The 18,028-nt window shown below is 43.5% G+C and overlaps 1 protein-coding gene and 1 long non-coding RNA gene across 2 annotated transcripts; both read left to right on the top strand.

Annotated features, from left to right (window-relative positions):
- The first annotated feature begins 16,402 nt into the window (after window positions 1-16,402).
- Window positions 16,403-17,176, top strand: LOC130469694 (uncharacterized). Its single transcript, XM_056839122.1, has 3 exons — window positions 16,403-16,745; window positions 16,828-16,986; window positions 17,066-17,176. Exons 1-3 carry the CDS (start codon window positions 16,413-16,415, stop codon window positions 17,174-17,176), a joined length of 603 nt encoding a protein of 200 aa, XP_056695100.1. The 5' UTR covers window positions 16,403-16,412.
- A 149-nt stretch (window positions 17,177-17,325) lies between these two features.
- On the top strand, window positions 17,326-17,690 carry LOC130470611 (uncharacterized). Its single transcript, XR_008931331.1, has 3 exons — window positions 17,326-17,383; window positions 17,466-17,606; window positions 17,676-17,690. It is a non-coding gene; the product is annotated as an uncharacterized lncRNA (long non-coding RNA).
- The last annotated feature ends 338 nt before the right edge of the window (window positions 17,691-18,028 follow it).

Below are 18,028 nucleotides of genomic sequence, written 5' to 3'. Positions count from 1 at the left end.
TTGTCTCCTTACTTTCCTGCATGCCATCTTCATCTCGTCATTTTAGTGACTTTGAGTAATTTTCTTTCCCTGTTCAAATAGGCCCTGCAATCTGCTTTAGCCACACGTCATCATGTCATAATGTAAAACTGAAAAACGACATGAAAAAGGCAAAGCAGGAAGTCGGTCGTCTTGGCGGTGTGGCCAAGGAGGCGACGGCCAGAGCTGAGGCGTTGCAAGTGGCGCAAGAAAAGGGGGCTGCTGAGGTCGCACAGCTGAATGACGAGAAGGAGACGCTGGTTGCTGAGGTTGACGAGCTGAAGACGTCGCTCTCCAAAGTCAAGGAGAGGATTTTCGAGTGTGCTGGGTATTACACTTGGAAGATGAAGGCCGAGATGATGGAGGAATTCAAGGCGGGTAAACATGTGAACTGGACTCCTGACGAAGACATTGCTCAGTTCAACACTGCATTCCCCGAGGACTATATCCCCCCTGGTGCCGTTAGCGATGAAGAAGACGTTGAGGAGGGTGCAACTGCAACCAGCCCCAATGCCGAGACGGTGGCGGCACCAGGCGATGGCGAACAATGGGAGAATGCAGGTCCAGCAGACCCTCAGGAGTTGCTCTGTCCCTGTGAGGGGGTCGAAAAAGCACGAGGCTAATGCATGACCTCGTCCCTCGTGGGTGTGACGCTTCTTTTTTATTCAATCAAGTGTAATTAGATTTCCTGTGAGTTTACACCCAATTGACTAGTAATATAGGAGTCGCCATTCAGTTTTTAACAACAATGAGAAAAACTGACAAAACCCGGTTATCGTGACATAAAGGGAGTGCAATTATGTTTGACCACGACGGCCGTAGGTTCCCTTGTGATCCCTGGCGTGGGGATCTCTCAACATACACCCGCAAGGTAGAGATTGAGGGTTCGGAGGACTGTAACTACCGAGAGGAGTACTTCGCTCGTCGATAACTCCAGAGGCAGGATATCTTTACTAGCTTAGCATAAATAATTGAAGGGACATGCGTTAACTATTAAACTAATATGAGTTGATTTTAGCAATATGCAACATATAATACTAGATCGATCACGATAATCTGATTTAGATAGCATTAAGGGACCTAGCATGATAATCCAATTTCCCAAAAATATTATATTTTTTAGGCGTGATAGAACAATCAGATTTAGTTAGTTTAACAGTTCATAAAAAGGGCGAGGAAAGCAATTAAATCATCGAAAAGGGACACATTACGACGCACCCTTGAGAGGTGCGTCACGGTTCTCAGAAAACTAACCACTTTGACTTTGTTATTTCTCCTTTTTATTTAACGAATCTCAATTATGGGACAGGATACGTTCTGTTCGATTTATGGATCGATAGCGACAGAACGCGTGAACAATTTCGCAGCGTGAGGCTTAGGCTAGGGGTTGGAGTCAATACTCAGAATATGAATTGTGTGTTGTGTCCTTTTCACGTCGAATTTGGGGCTTTATTTATAGGGAAGAGTTCGTGGAAAGATAGAATTGCAGGGTTCTAATCCACAAAGAATTAGGAAAAATAACCTACCCAGGTAATTCCAGCGCCCAGGCCTGGGCGCCGAAGATTTCGGCGCCCAGAGCCAGGCGTTGAAAATAGAGTCTGGGCTGTTTTCTTAGTCAGATTCGGATTCCTGAAATCCGTAGTGTTTGAGACTTAATCGAGTCTTTTAGTGCGTATCAATTTCATGACGGAATGCGTCTGGGCCCGTTACGAACTCTAGGCTCGTTAGGATTTTAATTAATACGTATCTCTTATTTCCGAATCATATTAGGAATAGGATTCTCGCAGTTTTCTATCTCATTTAGGATTTATGTTGGAGTGCAACACCTAATTCTGACTGGCTTCTATCTTTTATGACTTCCCACTTTTAGAAGCTACCCTTTACCGCAATTACTATTTTTAGCAGGTTTCTATAAATAGCAGGTTTCGGGTGAAATGAAAAGAGGAATTGAGATTCGTTATTTTATAGGAGATGCGTTGTCAAGTGGAGATTTACGCTTTCATCATCGAACCTTCCCTTTCGGGAATGGGGACAAAAGTAGGTGTCTACAGTTAGCCCCCACTTTGACTGAGTCTTGGAGTAAGACGATGGTCAAAGTATTAGACGGAGTGCGTCGCACAAGCCATGGTGACCTGTTTTGGCAAGGGTCTCACGAGCCCCCGAGTGATAACATTTGACTTAAGGGTCATCACTTGAAGTGTCGACATATCCCTCACGTGTCATTGGGATTTGTCAACGGATAGTATAGAAACTTCCTCACTTTGTCATTGGAAGGATCTAAAGAAGTGTAGAAACTCCCTCACTTTGTCATTGGAAGTAGCTACAGATGTTTTCGAAATCAAAGCTATAAAGTGTAATTGGGCCTGGCCAAGCCCAACCACGAGGTAAAATTGTTTTTAAAGATTCTCATTTTCTTGGCTAGCTAAACGAGAAAACGTACCCCCTTGTTTTTATGGGACGTAAAACGAAGGAAAATCCAGCACATCGCTCTTTTTTGGAAAAAACGGAAAACCAATCCTTTTAATTTTTGGAAAAGGGAAAACCAGAAAAAAGTTATCGCTGCAGCGACTAAGGACCTACGCGGCTTGTGACGTAGACCCCGCCGGCTAAAGATGGCGAGCCTGTCCGTTAAGGGTGGACGCCCCGTCCGAAAAAGTGGACGAATCTTGTTTTTGAAAATAAGGACCTACGCGGCTTGTGACGTAGACCCCGCCGGCTAAAGATGGCGAGCCTGTCCGCTAAGGGTGGACGCCTCGTCCGAAAAAGTGGACGAATCTTGTTTTTGAAATTTGAAAATAAGGACCTACGCGGCTTGTGACGTAGACCCCGCCGGCTGAAGATGGTGAACCTGTCCGCTAAGGGTGGACACCCCGTCCGATAGAAGTGGACGAATCTGTTTTGAAATTTGTTTTGTGTTTATTCTTTGAAAATAAGGACCTACGTGGTTTGCGCCGTAGACCCCGCCGGCTGAAGATGGCGAGCCTGTTTCATTTTGTTTTTTGAAGATTCTATTTTTCGAAAACTGAGGATCTGTGCGGCTAGTAACGCAGACCCCGCCGGCTAAAGATGGCGAACCTGTCCGCTAAGGATGGACGTCCCTGAATTCGTTTTTCGTTTTGGAACTTGCGTGGTTCGTGACGCGATCTTGCCAACTGAGATGGGCAAGTTTCCTATTTTTCATCGTGATTTTTTGAGAATTTCTTTTTATTCATTCTTGTAGGAGCGAATTCTTCCGAGGGATGCTCGGATTTAGTTGCAACCTGAATGTGGGTTGACAATGTGTTTAGATGGACCATAGTCTCGTGGTCATCACCTTTTCATGGTTTTGAGCTAGTATTTTCGGCTCAATTTTGCCACTACCTGGGTCCTTGATTAGGGGACTATGTATAAGTATCGACGGCGACCTTTGTCTTGAGGTCGTAAACCGGTTTTATTTTTTTTGAGACATCCAAACACGGGATTTCGTACATCGTAGTTTGGGAATATTGTTTTAACTTTGCATGCTCTCTTTTGAAATATATATTTTCTTTCGAGCCCCCAAGCATTCGTGCTTGACGGTCTTTTCTTGTCAAAGAGGTTCCTTGGGGATACGCATTCTGTGATGTCCTTGATTGTGTTTGGGATCGTGCTCGTAAGTGCGAGTGATCTTCGTAGTGGTGTGCTACTCTTGACAAAGTCGTGAGGTGCAACTTTCAGTAAGGAAATTGGCAATTTTCGAGTCAAATGGATGCGGCAGGGCCCAATAGAAATTAGGGCCTTTTTTGAGCCTGGGTTCATTTTCGGCGCCCAGGCCTGGGCGTCGAAATAATTCACGCCCAGGTGGGGCGTTGAAAGTGTTGTTTGGGCTGGTCTTTTGATGACACAGTTGGCCTCTTGTTCATTTGTTTATTTCACTTGGAAGTTCTATGTGTTCTCTTTTCTTTGTTTTTAGAACGTGATGATTTTCTTGAGAAGCCGTAGTCGATTGGTGGACTACGGTGCTTGTCGCTTTGGGGCGATTATTTTAAGGAATTGTTGCTCTTAAGGCGTACAGTTATTGCGATAGTTGGGCGAGTCTATATGGCTCGAGGAACATACCTTGAGGCGTAAGACTTTGACCGTTCTTTGTTGTTGTATATTTTTCCTTTTGAACGCGTTCGTCAATTTTCGATACTTAGGATGATGATACGTATGTGCGAACGAGCGTTCATAGAATGGCCGTTGTGTGCGGTCCATTAATCAGTTTGCTTGAATGGTTTCATTTTTTTTTTGAGCAACGACTGATTTTGAATAGTTTGCTTAGAAGCTTGATAGGGTTCAGGCCCATTCACGAGGTGGGTTTAAACATCGTGCCCTTTCAATTGTTTAAACATTTTCTTCGAGATTTTTTTTATTTTGCTATGGTCGTTTCGTAGCTTGGAGCTCCCAAGTATGCATGTTGGGATGCTTCCTTTTGGCGTACGATTTTTTAGGTTCTTTCGAGAAAGATGCCTTGGGGTTCCGCTCGTGTAGGTGCGAGCTATCCCTTCCGCGGTAGGCAATGTTTTGCTACCTTTAATCCTTAATGTAGAAGTCGTGTGGCTTGAATTTTGAATTTGGGCGATAAGTAGTCTTTCCCTCTTTTACACGTGCTCTTGGTCGTACCTACATTAGTGCAATATGCCTTACTCTTTTTTAGACTTGTACCGTGGGATGGTTGAACTTATGGTGCGACGTAGGCTTGTGTGGCCTAACGGCGTGTATGAGAACATTTCTCTAGGTGCTGGGATATCACTATTATTTTTTGGATTAGAGTACTTCATCACGCCTCGTTCAGGTGCTCGAACAAGTGTAGCACCTTCTGCGTGGGTTTGCACGGCTTATTACTTCGTTCGATGCGAGGATTCATAGGTGTTTCTTTCTTATTTTTATATCTGGGCAAAACTTGGCTAGCAGAAAGATTCAGTGCCCAGGCTGGGCCGTTAAAGATATCGGCGCCCAGCTCTGGGCATTGAAAATGATTTCTGGGTATATTTTGGCAATTCTTATCTTTGATTTTTTTTCTTTCGCTTTTGCTTTGGAACGAGGTAGACTGTGTAACGGGCGCTTGTAGGGCGAGCGTTATGTGCAGTAGTTTGATCGGAGTTTTGGTGACTCGCGATTTTCAGTTACCCTTGATAGTGGGGTGACTTCATATATTCTAAGTAGTGCTTTAGAATTTGGGAGGGGTTGTAGCCATTCTAAGGTTTGTTTTTCACAATTAATGCTTAGGATTGTGCCCCTATGATGTATGTATAGCATTAGCGTCGAGAATTTGCGATAAAATCGTCATTTCGAGCATTTTTAGAGTGTTTTTCTCAAGCCCCCAATTGTAGCTACGGGATTGGCTTGATGCTATAATGCTTGGCATACGTTTTTATGCATTCATGATGACATGGATCATGAATAGTTTGAACCAGACTCGTTTAGTGCGAGGTACGTTCGCGTAGTGATTTGCTACTCCTTTTGTAAATGTCGTATTGTGCGACATTGCCATGGTCAAGGTAGTCACATGTTGAAGTGTGCCTTGACCAAAAGCTATGTGCCTTTCTTTACCCATAATCATATTTAGAAATCTTTTTTGACTCACTTGCAACATCGAAGATAAACACATACTTAGCTTAAACCAACGACACTTTATTATGTTCGAAGAAGTCTTTTGAAAATTATTTGAAATCCGAGTCCTACTGTGTACAATCCGAGGTGCCCTAAGTAGGTTGACTTATAGAAGGGTTCGTACAGGATTATATGAGTGAATCAAAATACTGTTACGATTTTTGGAATGCTGTCTAAGGATTTGCTGGAAGCCAGGGTGCAGGCGTCAAGATATACTTGTGCCCGTTTGGCGTATGCTTTAGGCTTTTAGGGCCATCTTGTCCAGAATTGCGGGAATATAAACCGTTTTCAAATTGACTTAGATTTACTTGGTGTATGTCCGTACAAAAGGTCAAGGTATATTTAGTTCTTTCCCTAGCTCTTTCATTTCAATTTTTTAGCCCCCAGTTGCTGTTATGTCTTCCCATTAAGAATGTTTTCAGATTTCGATTTTAGATGCCCGTGTCATATGTCTGAGTAGGGTGAGCCTTGGTTGAGTGCCAAGTCCTATTGACAATGTCTGTTTTTTTTTCAAAGGGGATTCGCAAGCATTTGAATTACCATGAACGGGTGCCCTGAGTTCGAAGGAGCGATGGGGCAATGTCGTAGAACAATTCTCTTTATTGCAAGCTTACTGCCTTTACTACTTGTCGGCGACTATGACTGTGTCTAGGGGTGAAAGAAGGTCTTTAAGCGAACGACTATGTCTAGTGGTGAAAGAAGGTCTTTAAGTGAGTTAGTTCGCTTTAGGGAGGGTCAAGTCGAGTACTTTAGGGGTCATGGACGCTTGCGCTAGCCCCCATCAATTGAGGCAAAGCGATCTTTTGAGTCTTAGCTAAGTGCCTAGAAGTGTGAGTGCTCCTTCTGGCAAGGGTACGTGCCCTTTATTATTTTTCGATGTGTGCTCATTAATTTTGGCATCTTGATGACTTGGATTCTTCTTCGTGCTTTCAATTTTTCTTTCGATTTGGATTGCAAGTAATTAAATTTCAATAAGGGACTTCTATTTTTTTATTCTTGTTTTTCTATAGGCTTTAATATTTTTGCAAATTGGTTGGACCGAATCATGGATTGCCTACGTATCCGCCTTAAATAGATTTAATTTGGAATCAGGTCTTGCGTAGTTCTTAGCAAGAAAATGGTTTCTTGGAATGCCGATATCGATAAGTATGTTCTGAGATGGAAACATATTATTTGAAACGGTAGAATAAGTGAAGTTTATTATTATTTTAATCTGCTGCCTTGCCGTAAGCCAAAAGTTTGTTTTATATATTTTTTTTGAGTACATGTATTTTTTTGGTGGTACGTATGTCTGAATACGTGTTGTACCCCTCCAAGTGTTCGTTATTTTTCCGTGCATGTGCAGATAAAATGACGAGCACTTCTGGACAAATTTTAGCAAGCAGAGAGAATCAGCGCCCAGGCTGGGGCGCTAAAGATTTCGGCGGCCAGCTCTGGACGCTGAAAATAATTTCTGGGCGGATCTTTTTTTGGTGCTCTAGATGCTTCTTTTCCTTTTTAGACTAACTTTAGAGGCGCTTTGCAAAATTTCTTTTTTTTATTATTTATTATTAATTTTTTTTTTTTACGTTAAGCGTAGAATGTACTTTTCATTTGTCTTTTTTATTTGTGACTCAAGACGGCTTGAAAGATGGGTTGAATGAGATAGGGTAATTTGTATAGGTATTGGTCAGGCATAAGGATTACATCTGCTAGGATTCATATTTTACGGCCTCAGGCTAGTGTCACGAGTTTACATCAATCAAGGCCAATGAGTAGCATAGGGACGGCTCAAGGGTATATCAACAGGACGTATCCAAACAAGTTATATGGTCATTATGCTAATGGTGGTGTAAGAGAAGGTTTGGACTTTGGAAATGATGGGCATGACGCACGTGTCAATGGCCGTGCGTGGTTTGCGGTTGATAACAAGTTCAAAAACAAGAGTTGAGATAATGGTTTCTTGGGTTATGGCAATGAGAACATGGATGGGTTAAATTAAATGAGCTGAACAGGGACCCCAGAGTGAAGGCTTCTAAGAGCATAAGGATTGGAAAGGGTAGACATCGTAGAATTTTATGATTTGGATTGGTTGACTCAATTCTTTTCCTTCGTTTACTTGGGTAAATTTCGCACTTCGGGAGGTACGGGCTAAGTATTTCATGGCTCGCTCTTTTCGCTCTCCCTTTTCTCTTTCTTTTTAAGTATTTCATGGCTTGCTCTTTTCGCTCTCCCTTTTCTCTTTCTATTTTTTTCTTTTTGCTTGGGATTTCTCCCCAACATAAATCCTTCAAAATTTTTATATTTGGGCTAAAAGGTAATTGGTTGTGGTCTTTGAGTCACGAGGCGAGACTGAGTGAGCCTCGTTTGGTAGGCCTATAGTGGACCTTTAATTTTAGTAGACCTAGGGTGGACCTTTAATTTTAGCAGGCCTAGGGTGGACCTTTAAATTGTCTTACTTTGCAAGCGTATTTAGTCGTTTCTTAAAATGTGCAAATAGCGTAGATTCAAAATGTTGTTTTTTTTCCTTATTGAAATTTAACGAAAGAATTACATCGAAAATAATTTTTTTGCTTCTTTTCAGATTCTAATTTTCGGGATTTAATTGGAAGTTGTGATTTAGACTCGAACTTTCATTAATCTTTCTGATTATAACCCGTGTATGAATACAAGGAGGTGGCCTAGACTCAAAATAATGACGTGGCGTAAGCCTATAACACTTGACCAAGCAACTCTCGGACTTAGGCTAATTGGACCATAACTTTCGTTGGTTGACACTTTAGATTTTAACCCTTGGGTGTTCATTTGTCATGCGCCATTTTGCTTAATGTTGGCAAGGTAGTTAATTGGGGAGATCGAATTTTTATTTTTGCAAGGCTAGAATCATTAGTGCGGCTTCTCTCTTAGTGTGTATTGCTTTACCCCAATGGTAGCCTTATGGCATGCCGATTTGGGTATTTTCATGGTTTGTCATGTTGCATTCATGGAAAATCTTTTAGTCCGTACTTAGGAATACTTCAAGGAGTGAGTGACTCGAGAGGACTATGATAGTCGTGACCCAATGTGATCATAAGCCTTGAGGCCATTAATTTATTTTTTTGCCGATGGTACCTTAGGTTCACTTTGGGGGTTGTGCGACTATGGGGGAATGATTTTCAGAATGTGACCGTTTCCATTTTGCAAATACATAACATATTCTTTTTATGGGTGAGAGAGAGTATTGAGGCCGTAGACTCTTAGCAAGGGATGACAATTACATATGGGTGCTTATTGATTTAAATGTTAGGAAGGGAGACTCAATATGGTTTAACCTTTTGACTTGCAGAACGACACCAAGCATTAGGACCGATTCTATGGATAAGACAACTAAGACTTAGGATTTAGATTGTACTTTGGCATAGCCTAGTCTAGACTCGGATTTACTTTTTATTCGAACATTATTTTTCCTTAAAAGACTTCATTCGAACATTATTTTTGAATACTTTGCCCATGTGACATTTATAATTATTAGCATGTTCGGTTTTGATGCCGAGCATTGTCGTCGTAGGAGGCCTAATCAACGACACAAAGAGTTATTTATTTTTTTATAAGTCGCTTTTAGAATCGAGTGCTTTTTCATACGCCCTCGTAGCAAATTTTTCACGAAAAGTTTTTTTTTTACTGCTACGTATACTTCATGCGCGGGCATCGAGGCTGCTGTGCCTGACACTAGGGCCAGGCAGCAACTTCAGCGCCCAACATAAGGCGTGAGAAATAATGGCGCCCAGCCAGGGGCGTTGAAAATGCGTCCCTGGCTGGTTCTCGTTTTCTGCTTTCGTCTACTTTTGTTTTTGCGACTTTAATTTTGCGTGCTTGCTTATAACGTCCTTTACGCGTTGTGCAGCGTTTGTGGGATTCGTTACAGGCCATCCCGAGCTTCGCTTATTTTTGTGGCGATCGTTCGGGCTTGCGGAACACGTATTTTGGTATAACTCTTTGGCCAATTGGTTCATGAATGTTTGGGAAATTTTTAAGGTTGTTGGTTTTCTAGAATTATTTGTCTAGCATTATTCGTACGCACAATCATAACATGGTCACATAGTTCGCTACACATAACTACATTACAAAAATGGATTTGAAAATTAAATATGTCACGTAGTTTATGATAGGCTTCTATGGGTAGTATTTGCGCCTGGCTTGGTACCGCTTCTATCGTAGATCCAACACATGCCCCGGTCGAGGTAGTGTCTTCAACAAACGAATTTCGCCCAAGGGGCCAACCCGCAAGTGCAAGCCAAGGGGGCATGCAGGCGAGAGGGACCTAATGAGCGAGCGATTGGGTTCAGGATAGGTGTACTACCTGCACAAGTACCAAGTGGGCAACATGCGCGGAGTATGCACCCCCCTATTGGCGAAAAAAAGGTATCCTTAGTCCCAACTCCCGAGAAAGCCGAGATTCGTTATGCGGTTCTGCCCGTTCACATTAATATGCTGATTTTCAGGTCGTCCCAACTTGATGGGGAAATAAACGAGGGGTAGGATCGTTTCACCCTTCGGCTATTTTGATTTCCTACAAGCACGAGTATTTCCTTCACTATCCCCAGTGGAGTCGCCAATGTGAGGGGGTCAAAAAAGCACGAGGCTAATGCATGACCTCGTCCCTCGTGGGTGTGACGCTTCTTTTTTATTCAATCAAGTGTAATTGGATTTCCTGTGAGTTTACACCCAATTGACTAGTAATATAGGAGTCGCCATTCAGTTTTTAACAACAATGAGAAAAACTGACAAAACCCGGTTATCGTGACATAAAGGGAGTGCAATTATGTTTGACCACGACGGCCGTAAGTTCCCTTGTGATCCCTGGTGTGGGGATCTCTCAACATACACCCGCAAGGTAGAGATTGAGGGTTCGGGGGACTGTAACTACCGAGAGGAGTACTTCGCTCGTCGATAACTCCAGAGGCAGGATATCCTTACTAGCTCAGCATAAATAATTGAAGGGACATGCGTTAACTATTAAACTAATCTGAGTTAATTTTAGCAATATGCAACATATAATACTAGATCGATCGCGATTATCTGATTTAGATAGCATTAAGGGACCTAGCATGATAATCCAATTTCCCAAAAATATTATATTTGTTAGGCGTGATAGAACAATCAGATTTAGTTAGTTTAACAGTTAATAAAAAGGGCGAGGAAAGCAATTAAATCATCGAAAAGGGACACATTACGACGCACCCTTGAGAGGTGCGTCACGGTTCTCAGAAAACTAACCACTTTGACTTTGCTATTTCTCCTTTTTATTTAACGAATCTCAATTATGGGACAGGATACGTTCTGTTCGAATTATGGATCGATTGCGACAGAACGCGTGAACAATTTCGCAGCGTGAGGCTTAGGCTAGGGGTTGGAGTCAATACTCAGAATATGAATTGTGTGTTGTGTCCTTTTCACGTCGAATTTGGGGCTGTATTTATAGGGAAGAGTTCGTGGAAAGATAGAATTGCAGAGTTCTAATCCACAAAGAATTAGGAAAAAACACGTACCCAGGTAATTCCAGCGCCCAGGCCTGCGCGCCGAAGATTTCGGCGCCCAGAGCCAGGCGTTGAAAATAGAGTCTGGGCTGTTTTCTTAGTCAGATTCGGATTCCTGAAATCCGTAGTGTTTGTGACTTAATCGAGTCTTTTAGTGCGTATCAATTTCATGACGGAATGCGTCTGGGCCCGTTACGAACTCTAGGCTCGTTAGGATTTTAATGAATACGTAACTCTTATTTCCGAATCATATTAGGAATAGGATTCTCGCAGTTTTCTATCTCATTTAGGATTTATGTTGGAGTGCAACACCTAATTCTGACAGGCTTCTATCTTTTATGACTTGCCACTTTTAGAAGCTACCCTTTACGGCAGTTACTATTTTTAACAGGTTTCTATAAATAGCAGGTTTCGGGTGAAATGAAAAGGGGAATTGAGATTCGTTATTTTATAGAAGATGCGTTGTCAAGTGGAGATTTACGGTTTCATCATCGAACCTTCCCTTTCGGGAATGGGGACAAAAGTAGGTGTCTACAGTCCCCCCTCCTTAAAAATTTAAAATTTTAATGATGTGTGTTTAAACAATGGGTTTTCTTAAATAATGTTTTGTGTGTTCGGCCTTTGAAAGGGTCGAAAAGATATTGTGGCTGTGTTTCGCCTTAATGGCGGCAGTCTTTTGGATGTTTTTGGGCTTGTCCAAGGGGGCAAGTCGTGTAAATATTTTGTGGGTTTTTTATCATGTATTGCTTGCTTTGTGTTTGGAAAAATTGTGTTTGGTTTGATGTTTTGCTTTGCAGGTTGGGCACATACCTCGAGTTCGTCTTTGGCGACGCCTCCAGCCTGCCAGAGAAGAACCTGCAAAATGTATACTGTAGAAAATGTATATCTGTATTCCATTGTGTATGTAATGTACAATGTAATGTACCAGGCGTTTTTGTAATGGCCTCAATTGTGTTTTGTAGTTTGTAAAATTGTAGTATGTAATATATACAATCATGTTTGAATAAAATTAACAATGTTTCCTTTGAACATGTATGCCTAATTTTGAATTCGTTTTCTTGTATGTTGAGCTTGTATACTTCGTTCCATCTGTTCTCTCTTTGTCGAATCCGTCATCATGTCGGCGTTACACTGTAAACATAGCAGAGCGTGAGGATTGGCCGTTGGTGGAGCCAACGGCCCTCCGATGCCTAAGTCAATGTAGAGCGACATGAAAATGAGAGGGAATTACGACAAAGAGAGAGAAAGAAAAGTTTAAGGAGAAATATTGATCGAAGTCGAATGCTTATTGTAAGGGGGGTCGAAAAAGCGCGAGGCTAATGCGTGACCTTGTCCCTCGTGGGTCTGAAGATTCTTTTTATTCAATCAAGTGTAATTGGATTTCCTGTGAGTATACACCCAATTGACTAGTAATATAGGAGTCGCCATTCAGTTTTTAACGACAATGAGAAAAACTGACAAAACCCGGTTATCGTGACATAAAGGGAGTGCAATTATGTTTGACCACGACGGCCGTAGGTTTCCTTGTGATCCCTGGTGTGGGGATCTCTCAATATACACCCGCAAGGTAGAGATTGAGGGTTCGGGGGACTGTAACTACCGAGAGGAGTACTTCGCTCGTCGATAACTCCAGAGGCAGGATATGCTTACTAGCTCAGCATAAATAATTGAAGGGACATGCGTTAACTATTAAATTAATCTGAGTTGATTTTAGCAATATGCAACATATAATACTAATTCGATGGTGATTATCTGATTTAAATAACATTAAGGGACCTAGCATGATAATCTGATTTCCCAAAGATATTATATTTGTTAGGCGTGATAGAGCAATCATATTAGGTTAGTTTAGCAGTTCATAAAAAGGGTGTGGAAAGCGGTTAAATCATCGAAAAGGGACACATTACGACGCACCCTTGAGAGGTGCGTCACGGTTCTCAGAAAACTAACCACTTTGACTTTGCTATTTCTCCTTTTTATTTAACGAATCTCGATTATGGGACAGGATACGTTCTGTTCGATTTATGGATCGATTGCAACAGAACGCGTGAACAGTTTCGCAGCGAGAGGCTTAGGCTAAGGGGTTTAGAGTCAATACTCAGAGCATATTATGTGTTGTTGTGTGTTCTTTCACGTCAAAAGTAGGGGCCTATTTATAGGGAAGAGTTCGTGGAAAGATAGAATTGCAGAGTTCTAATCCGCAAAGAATTAGGAAAAGAGACGTACCCAGATATTTTCAGCGCCCAGGCCTGGGCGCCGAAGATTTTGGCGCCCAGAGCCAGGCGTTGAAAATAGGGTCTGGGCAGTTTTGTTTTGTCAGATTCGGATTCCTAAAATCCGTAGAGTTTGAGATTAATTCGAGTCTTTTAGCGCGTATCAATTTTGTGACGGAATGCGTCTTGGCCCATTACGAACTCTAGGCTCGTCAGGATTTTAATTAATACGTAACTCTTATTTCCGAATCCTATTAGGAATAGGATTCTCGCGGTTTTCTATCTCATTTAGGATTTATGTTGGAATGCAACACCTAATTCTGACAGGTTTCTATCTTTTATGATTTGCCACTTTTAGAAGCTACCTTTTACGGCAGTTACTATTTTTAGCGGGTTTCCATAACTAGCAGGTTTCGGGTGAAACGGGGAATCGAGATTCGTTTATTTTATAGGAGATGCGTTGTCAAGTGGAATTTTTATGCTTTCATCATCGAACCTTTCCCTTGCGGGAATGGGGACAAAAGTAGGTGTCTACAGTTAGCCCGCACTTTGACTGAGTCTTGGAGTAAGACGATGGTCAAAGTATTAGACGGAGTGCGTCACACAATCCATGGTGTATGTGACCTGTTTTGCGAGACTCTCACGAGCCCCCGAGTGATAACATTTGACTTAAGGGTCATCACTTGAAGTGTCGACATATCCCTCACGTGTCATTGGGATTTGTCAACTGATAGTATAGAAACTTCCTCACTTTGTCATTGGAAGAATCTAAAGGTGCGTAGAAACTCCCTCACTTTGTCATTGGGAGTAGCTACAAATGTTTTCGAAATTAAAGCTGTAAAGTGTAATTGGGCCTGGCCAAGCCCAATCACGAGGTAAAACGTTTTTAAAGATTCTCATTTTTAGGGCTAGCTAAACGAGAAAACCCCCTTGTTTTTATAGGACGTAAAACGAAGGAAAATCCAGCACATCGCTCTTTTTTGGAAAAACGAAAAACCAATCCTTTAATTTTTGGAAAAAGGGAAAACCAATCCTTTAATTTTCGGAAAAAGGGAACACCGATGCTTTGATTTTCGGAAAAAGAGAAAACCGATCCTTTGATTTTCGGAAAAAGGGAAAACCGATCCTTTGATTTTCGGAAAAAGGAAAAACCAATCCTTTGATTTTCGGAAAAAGGGAAAACCGATAAAAGTTATCGCTCCAGCGACTAAGGACCTGTGCTGTTAGTGACGCAGACCCCGCCCGCTGAAGGTGGGCGAGCCTGTCCTCTGAGGGGGACCCCCCGTCCGATAGAAGTGGACGAATCTGTTTGATGTTTTTGAAAATAAGGACCTACGCGGTTTGTGACGTAGACCCCGCCCACTGAAGGTGGCGAACCTTGTCCGCTGAGGGTGGACACCCCGTCCGATAGAAGTGGACGAATCTGTTTAAAATTTTCTGAAAATAAGGACCTACGCGGTTTGTGACGTAGACTCGCCCGCTGAAGGTGGCGAACCTATTTTAAATTTGAAGACTTTTATTCCGCGAAAAACTGAGGACCTGCGCGGCTAGTGACGCAGAACCTGCCCGCAGAGGGTGGGCGAGCCCATTTTGAATTTCTTATTTTGCCTATGTAGAAGAGCTTTTGTGATTACAACCTGTTGGTGGGTCGTAATATTTCCTGATGAGATGTGTCCTATAAGTGGGTCCACATTGTGTATATTTTTGTTTAACGATATTTTATTATATTTTTTTTCAAAATACCGTTCTTTTCTTTTTTGGGATAGAAATAAGATAACGGATATCTTTACACAAAATAGGGGAGTACGCGTGCCCGACAGCGAATATTCGCTGTCTGGGAAGCAGTTTCAGCGCCCAGGCCTGGGCGCGAGAATTTCTAACGCCCAGAGCTGGGCGTTGAAAATGCGAAAGGGGGACTGGTCTTTAAATTCGAGGACCGTCTCCTTCCTTTCCCATTTCCGCCATTTTCGCTCAAACTTCTTCACTTCTCTCTACTGATTTTTGCTCGTTTTCTTCACTTTCCTTCACGAATTCTACTCCAAATTACTTCCCAATCTTCCCAATGTAAGTAATTTTCAATAATTTTGAGCTTTTCTGTCAATTTCAGTATTTTTGTCAAGTATTTTCGTGCATGAAATTGATTTGGGGGTTTTTGATTTTGTGCCCGTTTTCTCCAATTAGATAGTTGGAAATGTTTCACATAACATGTTAATTAGTTTGTGCATGTGAATTTTTGGCAAGTATGTTGATTTTTGTTGAATTTGGGCATTTTCATGCTAGCCCCCAAGTATACCTACGAATCTAGTATTTTCTTATAATGTAGGTGTTCTTGGTATATTGCTTGCGTTCCTCATAATTCATGAATGACAAATTATGGGAGAATTTTGATTTTGCTGGAGTTAATTTCTACTTAGGGAATTTTGCTAAGTATGAACTTAGTATCATGTTTTTTTAGGGAACAAAAATTGTATGACTCCATTTCATGAGTGAAATGCACTCTTTTTAGGGATCGGTATGAGTGCCGATTTTGTCAAAGGTATAATGCCTTGTTGTATTGTTGATCAGCATGTCTGACGAGTCGTTACCCCCTCCTGGTGGCCACGAGGTGCGTGGCATAACGCGTCAGTCGACTAGCCCGGGTCCCCTATGGGTGGGCCCTGAGCTTTACGATGGTCGTGATCTACACTACGACCTAGAGCACCACGTGACTTCCCGCCTTCACGCGAGGAGAGAGACTACGGTTCGCGGCTATGGCGCCGCGACGAGTGAGACCGTTTTCAGCTATCTGAGCTCGGACGCCCAGGCCTTGGTGAGGGCGAGCTCACTGTTTCCGGTGGTTGAGACCTTCTGGGAGATACTGCGGCTCAACATCTCCCTGTCCTTTCTGCGGTCGTTCATGAGGTGGTGGTGGGATACCACCAACACCTTCCATTTTCCTTGGGGCGAGATGACGATCACTCCTGAGGACTACACAGCTTTGACGGGTTTGACCTTTACAGGGAACCCCGTTCGTCTGAGGTCGGACGGCCCGTCGCCGACTATTGCTGAGGATACCAGGCTCCTGGGCTCGTGGATGGGTAGTAGGTTACCTTCGTACCAGCCCCGTGGGATACCTTTCGCTGACCTGATGTGGGCTTTGGAGCACGGGGTAGAGGAGTCGCCTTCGAGACAGGCTCGGCTGTTCTACCTCCATTTTATTACTTCCACTTTTCTATCGGGTCCGACTGACACCTTTGACTCGAGGTGGATAGGCATGGTGGAGGACGTGTCTACATTGGGTGACTATCGCTGGGGCGATTTGGGCTATGCGACGCTTGTCGGCCAGATGAGTTTGTCGGTGCGCGTCTCGGACCCGAGTATACGTCACTTTGTGATTACATTAGCGGGAGTGCCGCGTTTGATCGAGGTATGTGCCTAGACCTTCTTTTGTTTTTCTCGCTTTTACCCGGCCTCTTTTTTTAACGCTTTATTATCCTTTTCTTTTGCAGCTGTGGGCCTTTGAGCACTTACCCTGGCTGGCTCCCCGAAAGGGGCAGAGGCCTTTGGAGTTCCCTGCCGGTCGCCGTTGGGGTTGGAAGAAGAAGCTGACAGTGCGTCCGCCGCCCGATACCGTGTGGGATCTTATCCGGGACGGGAACCCTGAGCATGTACAGAATCTTATCCTCTATCTCGTATTTCGTCATTCTTTTCATGTGCGAGATCTGACTGCGTTTTGTACGAAAACAGGTGGTTTGGACCCCATGGCTCTCTTTTAGGGGTACCCATGCTTCGGTCAGGGAGAGTTATGCCCTGAGCCAGATGCGGGTCTTGTTCGTTGGCCGTCGGGACCCTGTCTAGTACCTGGGAGAGCGGGTACGTATGCAGACGGTCGGGGTTTTTTCGGTGCCCAGTCCTCCGCCTGCGACCATGATGTCTACTCGCTCGATAGGCGAGTCGTGGAGGGTCCACTCGAGGACTGGTGTGCCGGCGACAGAGTTGGTGATAGAGGGAGCTAGCTATTACCAGTTTATCCAGGATTCTCTTCGTCTCCCGGAGCCTGGCGCTGTAAGTTGCCTCCTCTCTTTGTATTGATTTTAGTGTTTTCATGTTCGTGCCCATGTGTTTATGCCTACTGTGTTTTGTGCAGGAGGGTCCTGACCCTTTGTTGGGGGGATGGGTGCTTCCCGATGCTCGGATCTCGTATACCGGAGAGAGTGGATCCGAGATTGTGGAGACTTTCCCGGAAGACCGGGTTTTCCATGCTCCGCTCCCTGAGGGAGTAGAGGCGGTATGCACCTTTCATTTGTGTACTCTTCTTTATATTTTTTTTCTTCTTTTACTGACATTCTTGTTTTAGGTTCCGGCCCGTACGGCCAATGCGATGGTGGGGGTGATCAACCGGTTGAAGTCCGCGTTGGTTCGAGCTCGGTCTGCACTATCTTGCAGGAGCCCCCACTCTACTCGGGTAATGTGCCCTCTCTTTTTTCTTTTGATCTGTACCTTTGGTTTGGCTTTCGGTTATTCACTCTCTTTTTTGTCCCTTTTTGCAGACGGCTACTGGGCGTGCTGGGGCCGACGACGCGGGTCCCTCGGGCGGGGGACACGGTCGTCGTGAGAGAGAGAGAGGGCACAGCACTCGCCCCTACGGCATCGCCGTTCTGACGCGGGGGTGACTTCTTCCGGGGAGAGGTCGGAGCCGGAGCGTAGGCG

Source organism: Spinacia oleracea, chromosome 3, assembly GCF_020520425.1.
Source record: "Spinacia oleracea cultivar Varoflay chromosome 3, BTI_SOV_V1, whole genome shotgun sequence".
NCBI classification, from domain to species: Eukaryota; Viridiplantae; Streptophyta; class Magnoliopsida; order Caryophyllales; family Amaranthaceae; genus Spinacia; species Spinacia oleracea.
Note: the sequence above shows the minus strand (reverse complement) of the source record. Positions and strands in the feature narration are given on the sequence as shown.

What these genes read in the sequence shown, in the direction of transcription:
- LOC130469694 (XM_056839122.1), top strand. Translation starts at nt 16,413, where the DNA reads ATGGGTAGTAGGTTACCTTCGTACCAGCCCCGTGGGATACCTTTCGCT. An exon ending in GAGTGCCGCGTTTGATCGAG is followed by an intron (nt 16,746 to 16,827) that starts GTATGTGCCTAG and finishes TTTCTTTTGCAG; the next exon opens with CTGTGGGCCTTTGAGCACTT. An exon ending in GGGACGGGAACCCTGAGCAT is followed by an intron (nt 16,987 to 17,065) that starts GTACAGAATCTT and finishes GTACGAAAACAG; the next exon opens with GTGGTTTGGACCCCATGGCT.